General features: G+C 39.1%; 1 protein-coding gene across 3 annotated transcripts in view; it reads left to right on the top strand.

Annotated features, from left to right (window-relative positions):
- GRK5 (G protein-coupled receptor kinase 5) overlaps nucleotides 1-21,539 on the top strand; it is a 315,595-nt gene that overhangs the window by 215,614 nt on the left and 78,442 nt on the right. For 2 of the 3 annotated variants that reach the window (XM_053692662.1, XM_053692663.1), the window contains one exon: nucleotides 15,644-15,744. In XM_053692662.1, coding sequence (XP_053548637.1) covers nucleotides 15,644-15,744 — 101 coding nt within the window. Of the gene's footprint in view, nucleotides 1-15,643; nucleotides 15,745-21,539 lie in introns of those variants that run through there. The other variant, XM_053692664.1, reaches the window with a different exon arrangement.

Raw genomic sequence — 21,539 nt, 5'->3', positions numbered from 1 at the left:
CCAATTGGTACATGCAGCCCTTGGCACAAGAAATAGAGAGAACTAACAACATGTGGCATAGCTTCTGTGTCCCTAGGAAAAAGCGTAACTAAGAAATGTGTGGTTTCCTCAGAAAAGCCATCTGGAGGGAAGAAGAGCAAACAGAGAGTACCCTGTAACCTTACCTAAGTCTATCATATAATTATATTCTATTTGTTTTTTTAATGGCCATAGATTTATATGCAGGGATAGGCACAGACCAGGGCTGTGGCAGACATTTTCCAAAGCACAGACGTTAGTGAAGGACACCAAGGTACATTTCAAATTAAAAACATCAAAAAACACTCTCTTTACAGAGAAGGTAGTGGATACATGGTGGAATAGCCATCCAGCAGAAGTGGTAGAGATAGTGAAGTAGTTTAAACATGCATGGGATAGGCATAAGGCTATGCTAGATATAAGATAAGGACAGGAACTAATAAAAATATTCGAAAATTGGGCAGACTAGAAAGGCCAAATGGTTCCTATCTGCCAACACATTCCAAGTCAGGAGAGCTACACTTTGCTGTCAAATGGGCTGCACGTTGGACGCCCCCTGGTCTAGTTCTACAAGTACAAATTAGTCATCTAATCAAACAAGTTTAAAATAACATTTATATAACGACTGCTTGTGGTATTACCTTTTATTTATTTTTTGGATTTTATTGAGAGTCTGCAACTCCTGACCAAACCCACCCACCTTGATGTTAATTGCATGATCATCATGGTTGGTTACTTACTTGGTTACGTAAGGTTTGTCAGAGTAGGCAGCGGTCTTCCACCACACAGACACCAGTACCACGCTGCCACACAGATCAAGGAATTGGGACGGGTCACGACTCACGGTTAGTTGACTGCAGGCAGCTTGCTTCTTCCCTCACTTTCCCGCTACTAAGTGTGGTGCCGAGGAGGAGTGAGGACCAGCATTCATCTGTACTACTCCTCCCTCCCCTCTGCAAAATGGGTGGCGGACACTGCAAGGGCCAGTCACGGACACCAGTGTCTGTGTACGGACACCTTGCCAATGCGGTCCTTAAAGGGACATGAAACCCAAATCTTTTCTTTCAGGATTTAGAAAGAGCATGCAATTTTAAACAACTTTCCAGTTTACTTATATTATCTAATGTGCTTCATTCTCTTGATATCCTTTGTTGAAAAGCATATCTAGATAGGCACAGTAGCTGCTGATTGGTGGCTCACATAGATGTCTTGTATGATTGGCTCATGCATGTGCTTTTCTGTTTCTTCAACAAATGATATCTAAAGAATGAAGAAAATAGATAAAAGAAGTAAATTAGAATGTTGTTAAAAAATGTATTCTCTATCTGAATCATGAAGGAAAAGTTTTGGGTTTCATGTCCCTTTAAGGCTGCTTAAAGATTGATCTATGGCCCCCATGTTCTAGGAAGTTAGCTGTTACTGGTCTAAAAGCTTACATGCAAAACTGCTTCCATATAATGTTGTAGACACATGAATGCTCCTGAGCCTACCTACAAAACAAAGAAAATATGTTAAAATAAATTAATTGGAATTGAATCATCAAAGTAAAAATTTTGAGTTTATGTCAATTTTAAATGTGTATGCTCTTGTTCAGACCATGTGTTGATAAATTTTAATCCAGAGTTAAAAACAAACATCAATTGACACTTTTAAACTATGAATTTATGCACAAGTAAAAACAATAATCAGACTGTATGTTTATGATTATAATTAATTATTTGGAAATTTAATAAAATATAAATGATAAAATTACTGAAAATATATAAAAAATATTAATGTGTCTTGAATTGATATTATTGGTTAATGGGAAAATTCTTAATATAATAAAACTAAAAATAGAAGTGATATGTTACAATGTAAACTACACCAAAGAAAAATCAAAGTTTACAATAAAAATGTGAAAACAATATGCACAAATGAATGGGATACAGTCACCATATATAGCATTGATTGCTAATCTTGCCACCCCAGATGTTATGAAACTACATTCCCCATGATGCTTAGGCCCTATGCAGTCTAGTTGAGCATCGTGGGAAATGTAGTTCTGAAAGATCAATGGTGCCACGGTTAGCCATCACTGATATATAGTATACAAATCCTGGGAATAATTGTTGCAATGATGTTCCTTTTGAACCAATCATCTTCTGGAGTATATCACTTGAAAAAAGGGAGAGACAGAGGCAAAGTACAGTGTTACACTGTAACTTTAAATTAAATATCTGCCCTTGACAGACTTCTTCTCACATCTACCAGTCACTATATCTCCAACTGTTAAAATTACCAAATGGATTGTAGTGAATCATTTCTCGTACATACTTTAATGTCCCTTTAATTAAAGCGAACAGACAGTTAAACTTACAGCTAAGTGTTGTAAAGGGACAGTAAACAGATTATAATGCAAAGGGCTAGATGACGAGTAGAGCGTTATTTATTGTTAGAAGTTTTTTGCTCCCGTCAGGTAGCGCGGATGTTACAAGTAAATTTTTTTTGCACAAGCGCTAACCAAGTGCATGCAAAATGATGAACTTCGAATATTGCGACCGGGTTAACGTATACTCCCATAGACTTCAATGGAGCACAAAAAGTGGGAGAAAAAAACAAGTTGTGCACAAACCAGATTGTGTTTTCTCAAATGTGCTAACCCGACATGAAATATTAATAATTCTCATTGTTCCTCACATAGCAGAGTATATTCTATTTATTCTTAAATACATATTTCTACATATATCATTTGGTAAAATCTCTCTCTTTCTCTCTTTCCCTCTTTCTCTCTCTCTTGTTCTCTCTCTCTCTCTGTTTTCTCTCTCTCTGTTCTCTCTGTTCTCTCTCTCTCTCTCTCTCTGTTTTCTCTCTCTCTCTCTCTGTTTATACCGGTGTGGGTATATATATATGACAAAAATATAGTCAATCAGAGGATAAAATACACTGAGTGACCCCACTAGCGCTATCTAATAAGGAAATGAACCCCTAAAATAATGAGGTGTAATGTACTGCAAATATATAGTCGTTTAGAGAAAAAAGCAGCCAGTCCAAAAAATGAAAGGTCCCTCAAACCTCTCTAATTATAAAACAAAAAGAACCTGGATGGCGCTTGTAAGGGAATTAATATACATTTAGAGTAAATATAGCAGGTATAAAAATATATCATAAACACAGAAATACAATTAGACAGTATTGAGTCATATGCAGTAAAAGTCCAAAAAAAAAAATAGCTCCAGAAAGAACTAGATGAATGAATGAAGTAGGAAATAATTGCTGGTAAAGAATCTCTTCATATACAGCCCCCACTCAGATGTACCCTTACTTCACAAGACCTCAATCATATGAGGTAAGGATGAATTTGTATCAGTAGGATGCTTTGCACCTCTCAGAGTATGGAACAGGATAGCTCCTTGGTAATAATCAAAGAGGGACGAAAGTCAGCGATCTGTGATTTGCCTTGTCACTTGAAAACTTGCTCAGATGTAACTGATACCGCTAGCGGTTTATATGAAGAAATTCTTTACCAGCAATGATTTTCTACTTCATTCATTCATCTAGTTCTTTCTGGAGCTATTTTTTTTTTGGACTTTTACTGCATATGACTCAATACTGTCTAATTGTATTTCTATGTTTATGATATATTTTTATATCTGCTATATTTACTCTGTATGTATAATAATTCCCTTACAAGCGCCATCCAGGTTCTTTTTGTTTTATATATATATATATATATTTATTTATAAGTATAGATATATACAGATATTTATAGGAATATCTATTTAAAAATACTTCATCTGAGACCTTATCTATTTGAGCCCATATAACTTTTTTAATGTAATTTTTATTAGACAGTGTTATTATGAGTGTAACTGTACTTAATGTATTTTCTCCAACATAGGTGTGTCCGGTCCACGGCGTCATCCTTACTTGTGGGATATTCTCTTCCCCAACAGGAAATGGCAAAGAGCCCAGCAAAGCTGGTCACATGATCCCTCCTAGGCTCCGCCTACCCCAGTCATTCTCTTTGCTGTTGTACAGGCAACATCTCCACGGAGATGGCTTAGAGTTTTTTAGTGTTTAACTGTAGTTTTTATTATTCAATCAAGAGTTTGTTATTTTAAAATAGTGATGGTATGTACTATTTACTCTGAAACAGAAAAGAGATGAAGATTTCTGTTTGTATGAGGAAAATGATTTTAGCAACCGTTACTAAAATCCATGGCTGTTCCACACAGGACTGTTGAGAGGAATTAACTTCAGTTGGGGGAACAGTGAGCATTCTTTTGCTGCTTGAGGTATGACACATTCTAACAAGACGATGTAATGCTGGAAGCTGTCATTTTCCCTATGGGATCCGGTAAGCCATTTTTATTCAGACAGTAAATAAGGGCTTCACAAGGGCTTATTAAGACTGTAGACATTTTCTGGGCTAAATCGATTCATATTTTACACATATTTAGCCTTGAGGAATCATTTAATCTGGGTATTTTTGTTAAATAATATCGGCAGGCACTGTTTTAGACACCTTATTCTCTAGGGGCTTTCCCTAATCATAGGCAGAGCCTCATTTTCGCGCCGGTATTGCGCACTTGTTTTTGAGAAGCATGACATGCAGTCGCATGTGTGAGGAGCTCTGATACATAGAAAAGACTTTCTGAATGCTTCATTTGGTATCGTATTCCCCTTTGGGCTTGGTTGGGTCTCAGCAAAGCAGATACCAGGGACTGTAAAGGGGTTAAAGTTAAAAACGGCTCCGGTTCCGTTATTTTAAGGGTTAAAGCTTCCAAATTTGGTGTGCAATACTTTTAAGGCTTTAAGACACTGTGGTGAAATTTTGGTGAATTTTGAACAATTCCTTCATACTTTTTCGCAATTGCAGTAATAAAGTGTGTTCAGTTTAAAATTTAAAGTGACAGTAACGGTTTTATTTTAAAACGTTTTTTGTACTTTGTTATCAAGTTTATGCCTGTTTAACATGTCTGAACTACCAGATAGACTGTGTTCTGAATGTGGGGGAGCCAAGGTTCCTTTTCATTTAAATAAATGTGATTTATGTGACACTGAAAATGATGCCCAAGATGATTCCTCAAGTGAGGGGAGTAAGCATGGTACTGCATCATTCCCTCCTTCGTCTACACGAGTCTTGCCCACTCAGGAGGCCCCTGGTACATCTAGCGCGCCAATACTCCTTACTATGCAACAATTAACGGCTGTAATGGATAATTCTATCAAAAACATTTTAGCCAAAATGCCCACTTATCAGCGTAAGCGCGACTGCTCTGTTTTAGATACTGAAGAGCATGAGGACGCTGATGATAATGGTTCTGAAATGCCCCTACACCAGTCTGAGGGGGCCAGGGAGGTTTTGTCTGAGGGAGAAATTTCAGATTCAGGGAAAATTTCTCAACAAGCTGAACCCGATGTGATTACATTTAAATTTAAGTTGGAACATCTCCGCGCTCTGCTTAAGGAGGTATTATCCACTCTGGATGATTGTGAGAATTTGATCATCCCAGAGAAACTATGTAAAATGGACAAGTTCCTAGAGGTCCCGGGGCTCCCAGAAGCTTTTCCTATACCCAAGCGGGTGGCGGACATTGTAAATAAAGAATGGGAAAGGCCCGGTATACCTTTCGTCCCTCCCCCCATATTTAAAAAATTGTTTCCTATGGTCGACCCTAGAAAGGACTTATGGCAGACTGTCCCCAAGGTCGAGGGAGCGGTTTCTACTTTAAACAAACGCACCACTATACCCATAGAAGATAGTTGTGCTTTCAAAGATCCTATGGATAAAAAATTAGAAGGTTTGCTTAAAAAGATGTTTGTTCAGCAAGGTTACCTTCTACAACCAATTTCATGCATTGTCCCTGTCACTACAGCCGCGTGTTTCTGGTTCGATGAGCTAGTAAAGGCGATCGATAGTGATTCTCCTCCTTATGAGGAGATTATGGACAGAATCCGTGCTCTCAAATTGGCTAATTCTTTCACCCTAGACGCCACTTTGCAATTGGCTAGGTTAGCGGCGAAGAATTCTGGGTTTGCTATTGTGGCGCGTAGAGCGCTTTGGTTGAAATCTTGGTCAGCGGATGCGTCTTCCAAGAACAAACTCCTTAACATTCCTTTCAAGGGGAAAACGCTGTTTGGCCCTGACTTGAAAGAGATTATCTCTGATATCACTGGGGGTAAGGGCCACGCCCTTCCTCAGGATAGGTCTTTCAAGGCCAAAAATAAACCTAATTTTCGTCCCTTTCGTAGAAACGGACCAGCTCCAAGTGCTACGTCCTCTAAGCAAGAGGGTAATACTTCTCAAGCCAAGCCAGCCTGGAGACCAATGCAAGGCTGGAACAAGGGAAAGCAGGCCAAGAAACCTGCCACTGCTACCAAGACAGCATGAAATGTTGGCCCCCGATCCGAGACCGGATCTGGTGGGGGGCAGACTCTCTCTCTTCGCTCAGGCTTGGGCAAGAGATGTTCTGGATCCTTGGGCACTAGAAATAGTCTCCCAAGGTTATCTTCTGGAATTCAAGGGGCTTCCCCCAAGGGGGAGGTTCCACAGGTCTCAATTGTCTTCAGACCACATAAAGAGACAGGCATTCTTACATTGTGTAGAAGACCTGTTAAAAATGGGAGTGATTCATCCTGTTCCATTAGGAGAACAAGGGATGGGGTTCTACTCCAATCTGTTCATAGTTCCCAAAAAAGAGGGAACGTTCAGACCAATCTTAGATCTCAAGATCTTAAACAAGTTTCTCAAGGTTCCATCGTTCAAAATGGAAACCATTCGAACAATTCTTCCTTCCATCCAGGAAGGTCAATTCATGACCACGGTGGATTTAAAGGATGCGTATCTACATATTCCTATCCACAAGGAACATCATCGGTTCCTAAGGTTCGCATTCCTGGACGAGCATTACCAGTTCGTGGCGCTTCCTTTCGGATTAGCCACTGCTCCAAGGATTTTCACAAAGGTACTAGGGTCCCTTCTAGCGGTGCTAAGACCAAGGGGCATTGCAGTAGTACCTTACTTGGACGACATTCTGATTCAAGCGTCGTCCCTTCCTCAAGCAAAGGCTCACTCGGACATAGTCCTGGCCTTTCTCAGATCTCACGGATGGAAAGTGAATGTGGAAAAGAGTTCTCTATCTCCGTCGACAAGGGTTCCCTTCTTGGGAACAATAATAGACTCCTTAGAAATGAGGATTTTTCTGACAGAGGCCAGAAAAACAAAACTTCTAAACTCTTGTCAAACACTTCATTCCGTTCCTCTTCCTTCCATAGCGCAGTGCATGGAAGTAATAGGTTTGATGGTAGCGGCAATGGACATAGTTCCTTTTGCGCGCATTCATCTAAGACCATTACAACTGTGCATGCTCAGTCAGTGGAATGGGGACTATACAGACTTGTCTCCGAAGATACAAGTAAATCGGAGGACCAGAGACTCACTCCGTTGGTGGCTGTCCCTGGACAACCTGTCACAAGGGATGACCTTCCGCAGACCAGAGTGGCTCATTGTCACGACCGACGCCAGTCTGATGGGCTGGGGCGCGGTCTGGGGATCCCTGAAAGCTCAGGGTCTTTGGTCTCGGGAAGATTCTCTTCTACCGATAAATATTCTGGAACTGAGAGCGATATTCAATGCTCTCAAGGCTTGGCCTCAGCTAGCAAAGGCCAAGTTCATACGATTTCAATCAGACAACATGACGACTGTTGCGTACATCAACCATCAGGGGGGAACAAGGAGTTCCCTGGCGATGGAAGAAGTGACCAAAATCATTCAATGGGCGGAGACTCACTCCTGCCACCTGTCTGCAATCCACATCCCAGGAGTGGAAAATTGGGAAGCGGATTTTCTGAGTCGTCAGACATTACATCCGGGGGAGTGGGAACTCCATCCGGAAATCTTTGCCCAAATTACTCATCTGTGGGGCATTCCAGACATGGATCTGATGGCCTCTCGTCAGAACTTCAAGGTTCCTTGCTACGGGTCCAGATCCAGGGATCCCAAGGCGACTCTAGTAGATGCACTAGTAGCACCTTGGACCTTCAAACTAGCTTATGTATTCCCGCCGTTTCCTCTCATCCCCAGGCTGGTAGCCAGGATCAATCAGGAGAGGGCGTCGGTGATCTTGATAGCTCCTGCGTGGCCACGCAGGACTTGGTATGCAGATCTGGTGAATATGTCATCGGCTCCACCATGGAAGCTACCTTTGAGACGAGACCTTCTTGTTCAAGGTCCGTTCGAACATCCGAATCTGGTTTCTCTCCAGCTGACTGCTTGGAGATTGAACGCTTGATCTTATCAAAACGAGGGTTCTCAGATTCTGTTATTGATACTCTTGTTCAGGCCAGAAAGCCTGTAACTAGAAAAATTTACCACAAAATATGGAAAAAATATATCTGTTGGTGTGAATCTAAAGGATTCCCTTGGGACAAGGTAAAGATTCCTAGGATTCTATCCTTTCTTCAAGAAGGATTGGAGAAAGGATTATCTGCAAGTTCCTTGAAGGGACAGATTTCTGCCTTGTCTGTGTTACTTCACAAAAAGCTGGCAGCTGTGCCAGATGTTCAAGCCTTTGTTCAGGCTCTGGTTAGAATCAAGCCTGTTTACAAACCTTTGACTCCTCCTTGGAGTCTCAACTTAGTTCTTTCAGTTCTTCAGGGGGTTCCGTTTGAACCCTTACATTCCGTTGATATTAAGTTATTATCTTGGAAAGTTTTGTTTTTGGTTGCAATTTCTTCTGCTAGAAGAGTTTCAGAATTATCTGCTCTGCAGTGTTCTCCTCCTTATCTGGTGTTCCATGCAGATAAGGTGGTTTTACGTACTAAACCTGGTTTTCTTCCAAAAGTTGTTTCTAACAAAAACATTAACCAGGAGATAGTCGTGCCTTCTTTGTGTCCGAAACCAGTTTCGAAGAAGGAACGTTTGTTGCACAATTTGGATGTTGTTCGCGCTCTAAAATTCTATTTAGATGCTACAAAGGATTTTAGACAAACATCTTCCTTGTTTGTTGTTTATTCTGGTAAAAGGAGAGGTCAAAAAGCAACTTCTACCTCTCTCTCTTTTTGGATTAAAAGCATCATCAGATTGGCTTACGAGACTGCCGGACGGCAGCCTCCTGAAAGAATCACAGCTCATTCCACTAGGGCTGTGGCTTCCACATGGGCCTTCAAGAACGAGGCTTCTGTTGATCAGACATGTAGGGCAGCGACTTGGTCTTCACTGCACACTTTTACCAAATTTTACAAGTTTGATACTTTTGCTTCTTCTGAGGCTATTTTTGGGAGAAAGGTTTTGCAAGCCGTGGTGCCTTCCATTTAGGTGACCTGATTTGCTCCCTCCCTTCATCCGTGTCCTAAAGCTTTGGTATTGGTTCCCACAAGTAAGGATGACGCCGTGGACCGGACACACCTATGTTGGAGAAAACAGAATTTATGTTTACCTGATAAATTACTTTCTCCAACGGTGTGTCCGGTCCACGGCCCGCCCTGGTTTTTTAATCAGGTCTGATAATTTATTTTCTTTAACTACAGTCACCACGGTATCATATGGTTTCTCCTATGCAAATATTCCTCCTTAACGTCGGTCGAATGACTGGGGTAGGCGGAGCCTAGGAGGGATCATGTGACCAGCTTTGCTGGGCTCTTTGCCATTTCCTGTTGGGGAAGAGAATATCCCACAAGTAAGGATGACGCCGTGGACCGGACACACCGTTGGAGAAAGTAATTTATCAGGTAAACATAAATTCTGTTTTTATGTCTCGCGTAACAGTTAACCAGAGCTCTGAAGTTAAGCTATCCTGATGCACGTTAAATTCAAATGCGCTCAAGCAATCACGTTCACTTTCAACTTGTAATATGCATGTCCGGGTTGCGCAAATAGTCACGATAAACCCCTTATTACTCGCACACAGCACTTAACGTGACACTCGTAGTCTAGCCCTAAATGTTTAATTGTGTGTAGTAAAACAACTTTGCTTTAAACATTTTATATTTTTATGTTTATATGTTTGCCCCCTATCCTGTAATTTAAACCTGAACATTAAGAAATTTCTATTTCTGAGACCTGATAGTGAACAGGGTAAGATTCACATACTATACTTATATACTATATATATATATACATACTTATATACTATATATATATATACATACTTATATACTATATATATATATATACATACTTATATACTATATATATATATATACATACTTATATACTATATATATATATATATATACATACTTATATACTATATATATATATATACATACTTATATACTATATATATATATATATATACATACTTATATACTATATATATATACATACTTATATACTATATATATATATATACATACTTATATACTATACTAGTCTTAAAGCCTGTGTACACGGGCCAAAATGAGAGCCCGCTCCTCCTCCCCCTTCCCACTCACTACCGTTCTAAATAAAATTTTCTGTAGCTTAGCGGTACTACCCACTCCTGCTCCACTCCAGTGAGGGGCCACCCACCCGCCTCCCTCCTAACCCTCCCACACCACCAATGATCGGCATCACCGCTGCCCAATACAGAGAGGGACACAGAGTGTTCCTCTCTGCATCGGTACCTCTGCCTGTCTATTTCTGCACTGCCCCACTCGTATAGTATGATCTTGCAACTTTTAGCGAGATCACGGCAGAGAGAGGACAAGGGCTTAACGACCAGCGCCGTCCTCGTTAAGGAGTTAAGGCCAAGTATATTTGTCTTGCTCTGCACTCTCTACTGCGCATGACTGCATCGGACAAACATACTTAGAGGCCAATTTTATCAATTGTCGGACGGACTTGATCCGCTGTAGCTGATCATGTCTGCCCGACATCGCTAAATGTCAACAGTGTACGCTGTCGGCATTTAACATTGCACAAGCAGTTCTGGTGAACTGCTTGTGCAATGCCGGCCCCTGCAGATTCACAGGGGGTGTCAATCAACCCGATCGTATTCGATCGGGCTGATTACTGTCCGCCGCCTCAGAGGTGGCAGACGAGTTAAGGAGCAGCAGTCTTAAGACCGCTGCTTCTTAACTCCTGAAACAGGGGTATATTTCCCCATTCGGGCCGTGATAAATTGGCCCCTTGGTCTTTTATGATATAGGATATGGTGATTGTGTCCCATTTATTTGTGCACAGTTTTTTCTGTAATGTATAAAAACATCTGAATTTAAACACGTTTATTATCAATCATTGATATATAAGCTACAATGTTTTGCTTTTCTCTTTGGCCACATATTTTTTGCTGTGTATCTATGCAAAAAACTCTGGAGAATTCCCAAAGAAAAGCCTGTTAATATAGTATTTTGCACATTTAAGCAGATTTTCTAATTACACCGTATACATAATGTAATTTTAGTCTTTTAAATGTTGGCTCTTCTTGTGGAGTGGAATGACTTTGAAAACATTTTGAACATTTGCACACAATGTTTTTGAAATACTAAGTAAAGTGATAGTAAACAAAAATGTATTTCTACACTGCATATAAATCTATACAGGGGACAGATATTGTAGGAAACAATATGTATGTAACTTCTTTGTCACTCATGGAAAAAAAATGCTTAGGAAATTTGCTATAATTTCTATAGAGTTTTATAAAAAAAACAATATCTGGGCACTGCATCGATTTATTTATATGCAGTGCTGAAAGATTGTTTCATTTACTATACCTTTAAAAAAGATGACCTTTAAAGGCATTTCATATGTGTAGGTAACAATATTATTAGGTATTTAAAAATGACGTCACCAAATTGGTGTAAAAAATATTTGTTCCATTTATTTTGTATTAATTTCTAATGACACAAGGCCATCTAGCAATATAAAGAGACTGTTTGCTGGTAATAAGGATGTCTGTATAGGGTATTGTCACGTTCAGGCTATTTTTAGGCTTCATAACATGACTAGAGGGCTTGTTTTTAAAGATTAGATGAAAGTGGTTTTAAAAAGTGGCATTTATTAAAGAAACAAAGAAGCAATAATAAAATCCCCTACTTTGCTGGAGCATTTTATAATCGCATTATTGCTTCAACAGAACTATGGTCTAGATTTAATAAAAACTCCAAAACTGCAGAATCCAAACAGCTTGTACACACCCCTCTTGACAGCTGCTGTGAGTTCAGCTCCATTCTAAAAAATGGAGCCGTTTGTGAGACAACATTGTCACCTTTCCAATAGCAAGACATGACTACAACACAAGTATGAAGATATAGGGGTAGATTTACCAAGCAGCGGATGCTGCAATCTACCCCCTGTAGTTTCCAGATCGCTGGAAACATTGACACCCCCTGCTAGCGGCCGATTGGCAGCGAATCTGCAGGGGGAGGCATTGCACAAACATTTCACTAGAGATGTTAAATGGCATTTAGCAATGTCGAGCGGACATGATCATTTAATAAATCGGCCCCATAGGCTGCGTTTACATAATTGGTGATAACATGTAACAAACAGACATAGGACTCGATTTATTAAGATCCGCTGTAGCTTATCATGTCCGCCCGACAACGCTAAATGCAGACAGCATACGCTGTCGGCATTTAACATTGCACAAGCATTTCTAGTGAAATGCTTGTGCAATGCTGCCCAAATGCTGTGCAATGCCGCCCTCATGGCACTGCAATTGGCCGCTAGCAAGAGGTGTCAATCATCCCGATCGTATCCGATCGGGATGATTGCTGTCCGCGGCCTCGGAGGTGGCGGAAGAGTTAAGGAGCAGCGGTCTTATGACATTGCTTCTTAACTCCTGATTCCAGCGATCTGGAAACATCGGGGGTAGACTGCAGCATCCACTGCTTAATAAATATACCCCTTTAAAGGCACAAAGATGGGGCACAGCTATGTGCAAAAAATTAAATTATGGCAAAATAAAGAGATATTAAACCTCTGATGTACGCAATAAAGTATAATACAACAAAGATCAAAATAAACACTATTAAAAGAAGCAAACTGTGTTAAAATAAAAAAGTATATAACTGTTAACAAAGGGGAAATGAGAGGTGCATGTGTAAACCTATCACTATATTGTTATAAAAAATAGGGGAAAATAACCAAGAAAAAATTCTTCAAATTATCACAATTCAGCAAACCTCTCAAACCTCCGCTCATAACCTGTGTCTATCTCAAGTCGATCACAGTTTAAAGCCACAGACAAAAAAACGCCCATTTCCTTTAAAAACGACAAAGTCTCTTAGCAGTAAACATCAAACACAATGGATTACAGTTACTATCTGCTGGTTGATAGAATAGAGTACGGAAGTATGCAAACTGTTAAATAGAAGCTAATCCGGGGGAATTTTTATTCTTTACAACTGTCAGTTATCAGCAACAATGTAAACATGGCCGTAGTCCGTAGGCCATAGTCTTTAAGAATTCCAAATGGGAAAAATACTGACTACACCTCTAGAATGTCCCAGAACTTCCATGGCCATCCCCTTTAGTCGCGGGTGCGAGGCTTTTGGTATACCTCTTGTTCAATCCAGCGTGACTACTTTTCTAGAATAAAACAGACATAGAGATATTCTGCACTCACAAACATTTACATTAAAGGGACATTAAAAACGTTTAGATTGTAATATAAAATGATAAATCATTTATATGTATATATATGCTCTACAATATACTTTCATGATTTATTTTGTCCCCTTTTCCTGTAATTCCATTATGAAATTTTGAGCATTGCAGTTCCTATTAGAAATAAAAGTGCAGAACACGGTTATATTCCTCACAGCAATTGGCTGCGCACTCTAGTGACCTGTCCCTAATTGGCCACAGCAGAGAAAGTAGCCTGTTATAAAATGGCAGCTCCCATTGTTTTATAGACTCTAAGGGGCCAAATTAACAAGATCCAAATGGAGCTTGATGCCCTTGTTTCCGCGCAGTTATGAAGCAGCTGTCTTAAGACTGCTGCGCCATAACTGGTCCGCCTGCTCTGAGGCTGCGGATATCAACAATCCGTCTGATCCTATATGATCGGGCTGATTGACACCTCCTGCTAGCGGCCGATTGCTCGCAAATCTACAGGGGGCGGCATTGCACAAGCCATTCACCAGAACTGCTTGTGCAATGATAAATGCCAACAGCGTATGCTGTCGGCATACATCAATGTCTGTCAGACATGATTCAGACATGATCCGCTGAGCGGGTCATGTGGGACAGACCGATAATAAATCGGTCCCTAAAACTTTGCATTTGTTTTATCACTATTTATACAACTAATGAAACTTTAAAAAATACATCTACTTGTTATCCTCAGACTAATCTTTTCTTTCAATGCATCATTCTATCTAGCGTTTATTTTGTGTTTATTTTCCTTTTAACTGTGTTTCTGTAACTGTTGTGGTTGTAATTGTTTAAACCTGTTAGCAATATGTTTTTGTTTCATGTGTAAGATTTCATGTATTTGGCAGTTATCTCAATACAGATGTTAATGTCAGGAGCCCCCCACTAACGATCCACTCATAAAGATTGGTGAAGTGATACTTAATGAATTTCAAACATGATGTAATCTTAACAGCCAAGGTCACTCGTCAACATCACAAACATCTATGAATCTAGCCCTAGATGTTTAACCCCTAGAATCACGGTGCACTACTAATCCTCTAGTGAATCTGTGCAGTGATTAGTAGCCACCCTTGATTGGCTCAGCAGCCACCTTAAACTGAGGACTAAATGTAGCCACCAATCAGAAAGCGCTACCCAGGTTCTGAACCAAAAATGGCTGGCTCCTAAGCTTACATTCCTGATTTTTCAAATAAAGATACAAAGTGAACGAAGAAAAAATAAATGATTATAGGAGTTAATTGGAATGTTGCTTAAAATTGCTGCTCTATCTGAATAGTGAAAGAAAAAAAATTGGGTTTCATATCCCCTTAAAGGGACACTGAACCCAATTTTGCAATTTTAAGCAACTTTCTAATTTACTCCTATTATCAATTTTTCTTCATTCTTTTAGTATCTTTATTTGAAATGCAATAATATAAGTTTAGACGCCGGCCCATTTTTGGTGAACAACCTGGGTTGTTCTTGCTGATTGGTGGATACAATCATCCACCAATAAGCAAGTGCTGTCCAGACCCTGAACCAAAAATAGCTTAGATGCCTTCTTTTTCAAATAAAGATAGCAAGAGAACGAAGAAAAAATTATAATAGGAGTCAATTAGAAAGTTGCTTAAAATTGCATGCTTTATCTGAATCCCGAAAGAAAAAATTTGGGTTCAGTGTCCCTTTAACTATGTGTTTATCCAATGTACAGGGCTAAATCACATCATTCTGTTTACGCAATAGTGCAATAAAAATGCTTTAACACGCTGCTGCATTCAGCAATTTGTAATTCTTCTGGTATGTCCCTTTAGCTGTTATTTCTTGATATGAAGCCAAAGTGTTTAAAATGCAATTTTTATAAACAGGTTATATAGCCCAGAATGTAACTGTGTTTACTACTTGTAACTGTGTGGTCTTATGGGTAAAAACATAGCCAAATAGTGCATCTAATTAACATTATTCTTAATCCCAATATAGTTTAAGCAATGTCTCCCAGGGTATGTCTAGTCTTTGTTCACCTGTTATATACATGAGGTTTCATTGTACATTTATTAAATGTTCTTTTTTCTTTTTGTCCAGTCCCCAGTTTTTGTCTCTGAAGTTGGTCAAGACATTGTTCACCAAATGGAGGAAAAGTTGGTGATCAGCCCATTCAAAGAGCTTTTTTGTCACTGTGCAAAGTAAGTGTCCCTTAGAGTGTCATAGTCCTACATATATTGTGTCTCTTTATTCCCCCATGAGCTCTCAATGTGAAATTCCCTATAGGGACATTGTACACAACATTTTTCTACCATACATGTGAAGGAACAATATTTAAAGATACTGACATTTGTTTGCCTGAAAAATAATATGTTAAGGGGACATGGACCCTCCCCCATAAAATCAGTTTACTTGTCATCAATTGTACTTTGTTCTCATGGTATTCTTTAATTTTTTGATGAATAGAATACCTAGGTAGGCAGTGTGGACGTGTCTGGGGCAATATGGCAAACGTTCTGCAAGAATGCTTTTGAGCACTAGAGTGCAGCAGTGTTTGCACAATGTATAACAGTTAAAAGCATTTTTGCAAAACTGCTGCCTTACAGTGTTCCAGACAGGTGCACACTCTTGAGCCTACCTTTTCAAGAAAGGATACTGAAGTGAAGTGAAGAGAATGAAGTAAATTTGATCATAGAAGTACATTGAAATTTTTTATTTTATTAAAACTATACTCTCAATGGGAATAATAAAATAATTTTTTTGGGTTTCATATCCTTTTAAACTGTTTTAGAAGTTACATTGAAAACTACAACGGCTTCAGCTTGTGTTTCAGCAAAATGTTGGTTTATTCCTGTAAGGAATATTAATTTTCCAAAAAAAAGACAAACAACAAAAGTAATACATTTTAGATAAGGACCAGAAAAACTACAGCCAGCGTAAGTTTAAAGGAACACTAAACCCACATTTTTCTTTCATGATTCAGATAGAGCATGCAATTTTAAGCAACTTTTTAATTTACTCCTTATATCAATTTTTCTTCGTTCTCTTGCTATCTTTATTTGAAAAGCAGGAATGTAAGCTTAGGAGCTGGTCCATTTTTGCTTCAGCACCCTGGGTAGCACTTGCTGATTGGTGGCTAAATGAAGCCATCCAATCAGCAAGCACTAGTCAGATACTGAACCAAAAATGGGCTGGCTTACATTCCTGCTTTTCCAATAAAGATACCAAGAGAACGAAGAAAAGTTGCTTAAAATGACGTGCTCTATCTGAATCATGAAAGAAAACATGTGGGTGTTGTAGTATCCCTTTAAGTCATACATACAGTTAAATTTAAATTAATTAAAAGTAATTACTATCCTGTGTCATTTTTAAATGACAATTTGATTATAATCTAATTTTGTTTTAAAACATTACGTTTAGAATACGTGAGTATAAAGTAACATGGCCCCTGGCCATTCCTAACATTAGCATACAGAAAGAGAAGCAGTCTGCCAGGAAAAAACAACTGTCATTGGCTTGTTTTATGGCCCGGTTACCGCCTGGGCGTAGCTTCTTTTAGCCTAATTGTGCTTCACACAGAGGAAAACTTTCCTGAAATATAACAGTCTGATCCTGCCTAACAAGGTCAGTCCAGCCCTGAAATACCAGGCAATTCTCCTCTGAACAAGGGAAATAACAACCTCAGACAATTTTTTAGGACTCATCAGTGAGGTGCAGCCATATTCCTCTAACGACATTGGGCAAGGAGTCCATGTCTGGTTTCCCCTTAGTGAGACTTTCCCCAGGGTTGTATTACAAATACAAACAGAAGCAGTCTGCCAGGAACGAACAAATCCTAACATTAGTAACTGTCCATATAAAAGAGTTTGGGTTCCACTTTTGTAGATGGAACAATAGAAAAATACTATGCCCCTTTAAACCATTTACATTCCTATGATTGTTATACACATAATATAAACACAGACAATATTTATGTCTTATACAAATAAGGACTTGAATAAGGAAATAGGATATTTGGAGATAACAGAGATAAAGACTTTTTTGATGATACTTTCAGACTGAATATATAGTTTATTAAAGGGACAGTAAACACCTTGTAATTACATAATTTTCCTTCAGTTTTCTAAGAGATTAACATATCAGCAGAGTCTGAGTACTTTCAGAACTGATTAACACTTTGCTGCATTTGTTTTTCAAAGGTCAAACGCCATCCACTGATTTCCTTATTTGAAGGAGCCAATCCGCACTTGCGTCTGCAGAAGACAGGGGGTTTACCACTGTCATGTTAATAAAATCACAGTTTTGCTTCTGCAATAAAAGATAAGAAACTGTAAATTAGGGACAGATATATAACAAGGTTTAGCTTGTTTTAGTTTTCAAGAATGAAAATCCACAATTTTACACTTAGGGGCATATTTATCAAAGCGTCAACTGAAAATACGCTTGAATCCCGCGTCATATTTGTCGTGAGATTGTTCCGCTGTAGTTATCAAAGCGTCAAGATCGGCAAATGTTGAAATTTGTGATGTAATATACGCTCCCGCGATCTCAATCCGACGCAGATCGATGCTTGCTTCATTACAGATGTTTCAGATTTGACTCTATTTGACACTTTTCCAAATTTATCAAACATTAAACAGGTACGCTCGCGTCTATTCCCGACGCAGCGTACCTAGTTTTCAATCCGCCACCCTTCGGGTTGCAGATGTCATAGAAGTCAATGGGAGTCTGAAAAACACAGAAAGCTTATGTTTGATGCTGCAAGAGAATGAAGTATATTACATAATAAAAGTAAATTAGAAACTCTATTAAAATTGTATACCCTTTCTAAATCAAACAATATTATTGCCCCACATTTAATGCACTAGTAGATATAGGGATACAAATGAAAAATACATTACTACTTATGGATTATGCTACAAATTTGTCTCTCATTACAAAGCAAGGGGACATAATTATTTCTGCAAATTTGTTGAAAAGTTTTGCCCCAAACTTGTCGCACTAATAGAAAATGAAATAAATACACAACATAATACAGCTAACTTCCTTTTTATTTTTTGGAAAAAATCTATGTGCACCATGTTTAAGCCATGTAATTTTGACTCAACACTTTTCGCATCAATTATGATGTAAACTCCTAAACAACCCACACACTAGTGAATTTTTCAACCACTTTTGATTGGAATATGCATAATCACATGATTTATGACATCAGCCAATCTGATTCAAATATACATTTAAAACTATCACTAACTAATCAAAGTGCTCGATACTTGTGTCATTGATCACTTATCAGAACTTGTAAGTGCCATTTGTTACATTGTGTATTATACTTTGAAAGTATGTATATGTGAAATTAGTATAAAAGATAAACATTAATGCTGACATTACGACGCACAGTGTAATATTTTAGACAATGATTTTAAAATTCGAATTGATTTTTGATTCAATATAATCTTAAGCTGATAGCTCAAAGGGATAGCCCACCTAACATTAAACTGTCATGATTATATTATAAATATATACAAGTATGTGCAAAGATATATGTACAAATTCTAGCATTAATATTCATTTATAAAAAAACATGAGATAAAAGCATATCGTGACTTCTAGAAAAACAAATACACATTAATTTATGTGAAAGTATCATATAACAAATCAATATAAAAATAACGTTCTATGAGATATTGTTTGTTGAGGTATAAATCAATCTATTTCTTGGACATTAACAGATGAAAAATAAAAGATTAGCTTTAGAGAAATGTGCTTGTTCATGGACAGTAATGAAATGGTATAAATAAAGTTGGGGAAACCCCGAATAACCGCGTCATCGATGACTGTTAGTTAACAACAGTCCGATGCTCATCGCGCCGTACTTGACGCGCATGTTTTTGACGTGTTTTTTTTATAAATAAGGGGATCGTATGTGGATCCGCGTCAGTGATGTCTGGCGAGTGTATTGACGCCGGCGAATGCACTGAGATTGACGCTTTAATAAATATCCCCCTTAGAGGGACATGAAACCCAACATTTTTCTTTCATGATTCAGGTAGAACATACAATTGTAAACCACTTTCTACTTCTATTATCATATTTTCTTTATTCTATTGGTATCATTTGTTGAAGGAGCAGCAATGCACTACTGGTTGCAAACTGAACACATGGTTGTGCCAATGACAATAGGCATTTATATGTAGCCACCAATCAGCAGCTAGCACCCAGATGCTTTGCTGCTTCTGAGCTTACCTAGATAAAGCCTTCAACGAAGGATAACAAGAGAAGGAAGCAAATTAAGCAATATAAGTAAATTGGAAAGTTGTTTAAAATTGTATGCTCTGGGGTTCCGGTGGAGGAGGAGCAAAGTAGGTACTGCTCAGCTCTGTTCTCCAGTCCCATAGCTGTTGGCGGTGGGTTTTTCGCGCCTTTCCCCAACTTGTGGGGTTGCTTTCTGGACAGCTGAAACATCGCTCCTGGAACCCAAACAGTGATAAGTCATCTCACTGTTAGGGCAAAACAAGTCTGTAAAAAGATCTAGAAGTCAGCCCTTATTCCACAACACCTGAACTATTCAATACAAAAGTTCAGCCTACTGCTTCAAACAGTTTTTGTTCTCCCCGGTGTACATCTTTATTCAGTGGAGGAGGTAGGAGCAACGTAAAGTTTGTTGTATGCTTGAAGGGCATTCCGGCTCTCCCTGCACATCAGCAGGATACATCTGATTTAAATCTGTTGGCCTCCCTATTTGCTTTAACCCCCACTACACCCACTGAAAATCTAGCTCTGCACGGATACGGTACCTAGCTTAAGAGAAACATCCCTGGGATTACCTGAGCCTCTTCTCTTTTCATCTCCGGTGGTGACCCTCTTCCACCGGTGCTGCATGAGAGGAGGTGGGTGCTGGAATCGGCCGGATCTAGGGACCTGAGGAATACGGTTTCTGGCTGCGCTTTGTCTCCGGGAGGCTGTTGTTCGAGCCTCACTCCCTCCTCTCCCACCGTTGCTGCGTGAAAGGAAGTGGGGTGGATCTGAACGGCAATTGGAGCTCCGGTGTCTGAGAGCGTGCAGCAGGGAGGCTCTCCTTGTACATCCATCGAGTTGGCGTGTCTGCAGCAGGGAGCCTCATCTGGTGATCACTATTGGCGGGTGGCAAGTGAGGAGGTAAGATTGTGAACTGTCTATCTATTGTTCATGGAAGGAGAGACCGGATAATACACAGTATATGTATGTGCAGATAAGGGAGCAGCAGCAGCCGTTTTTTTTTTTCTTGAAAGCAAACTATCTCTAGAGTAAAGCAATTCAGCGCTATAACTATGGCCTAAGAGAAGGTGCAGAACACACAGCAACTAAATTTGTGAAAGCGCAACCCCGGTTATATGGGAGATAACTTTAACTGTTACAACAGAAGAAAACTGAGGGAAAACGGTAGAGAAGGGGAAAAGAGGAGGAAAAAAGATTAAAGGAGACATTGTTTCAAAAATATCAAGTTCAAGCAAGCTGAGAGATAATTGGGCAACAGTGTGTGCTGGCTTGCTACAAAATTCTCTAACTCAGAATGCAAAGGCGCTAGAGTAGATAACTAAGATTTTTTTCACTCTCAAGGATCGACTTATTTCTTTTAGATGAAAGGCTGTGTAAATTAAAAGTGGTTTCCGGAATTCTTCCTATATGTATCTCAGATCACGCTCCTATTTTTCTTGACTTTCAGCTTAGCGATCCTGCCCCAAGGAATCGTCGGTTTTCTTTTCCAGTTTACTTAACATCAAATCTCAAGTTTAAAAACTGGCTTAAATTTAAGTTTGAAGAGTTCACATCTTTTAATCGTGACTATATTAATCGCCCCGCCATTTTTTGGGAGACAGCGAAGGCAGTACTTGGGGGAGAGATCTTAGCTTACAGTATAAGCAGAACAAAGAAATTCAAACTTAGAGAGAAGGAAATTCTGAAGGCTATATCTAATGCATATAACTTTTACCTTTTAGTGAAAACACCAGAGAGC

Source organism: Bombina bombina, chromosome 9, assembly GCF_027579735.1.
Source record: "Bombina bombina isolate aBomBom1 chromosome 9, aBomBom1.pri, whole genome shotgun sequence".
Classification (NCBI taxonomy): domain Eukaryota; kingdom Metazoa; phylum Chordata; class Amphibia; order Anura; family Bombinatoridae; genus Bombina; species Bombina bombina.
The sequence above is the reverse complement of the archived record's forward strand: the minus strand, read 5'-3'. Positions and strand labels throughout refer to the sequence as shown.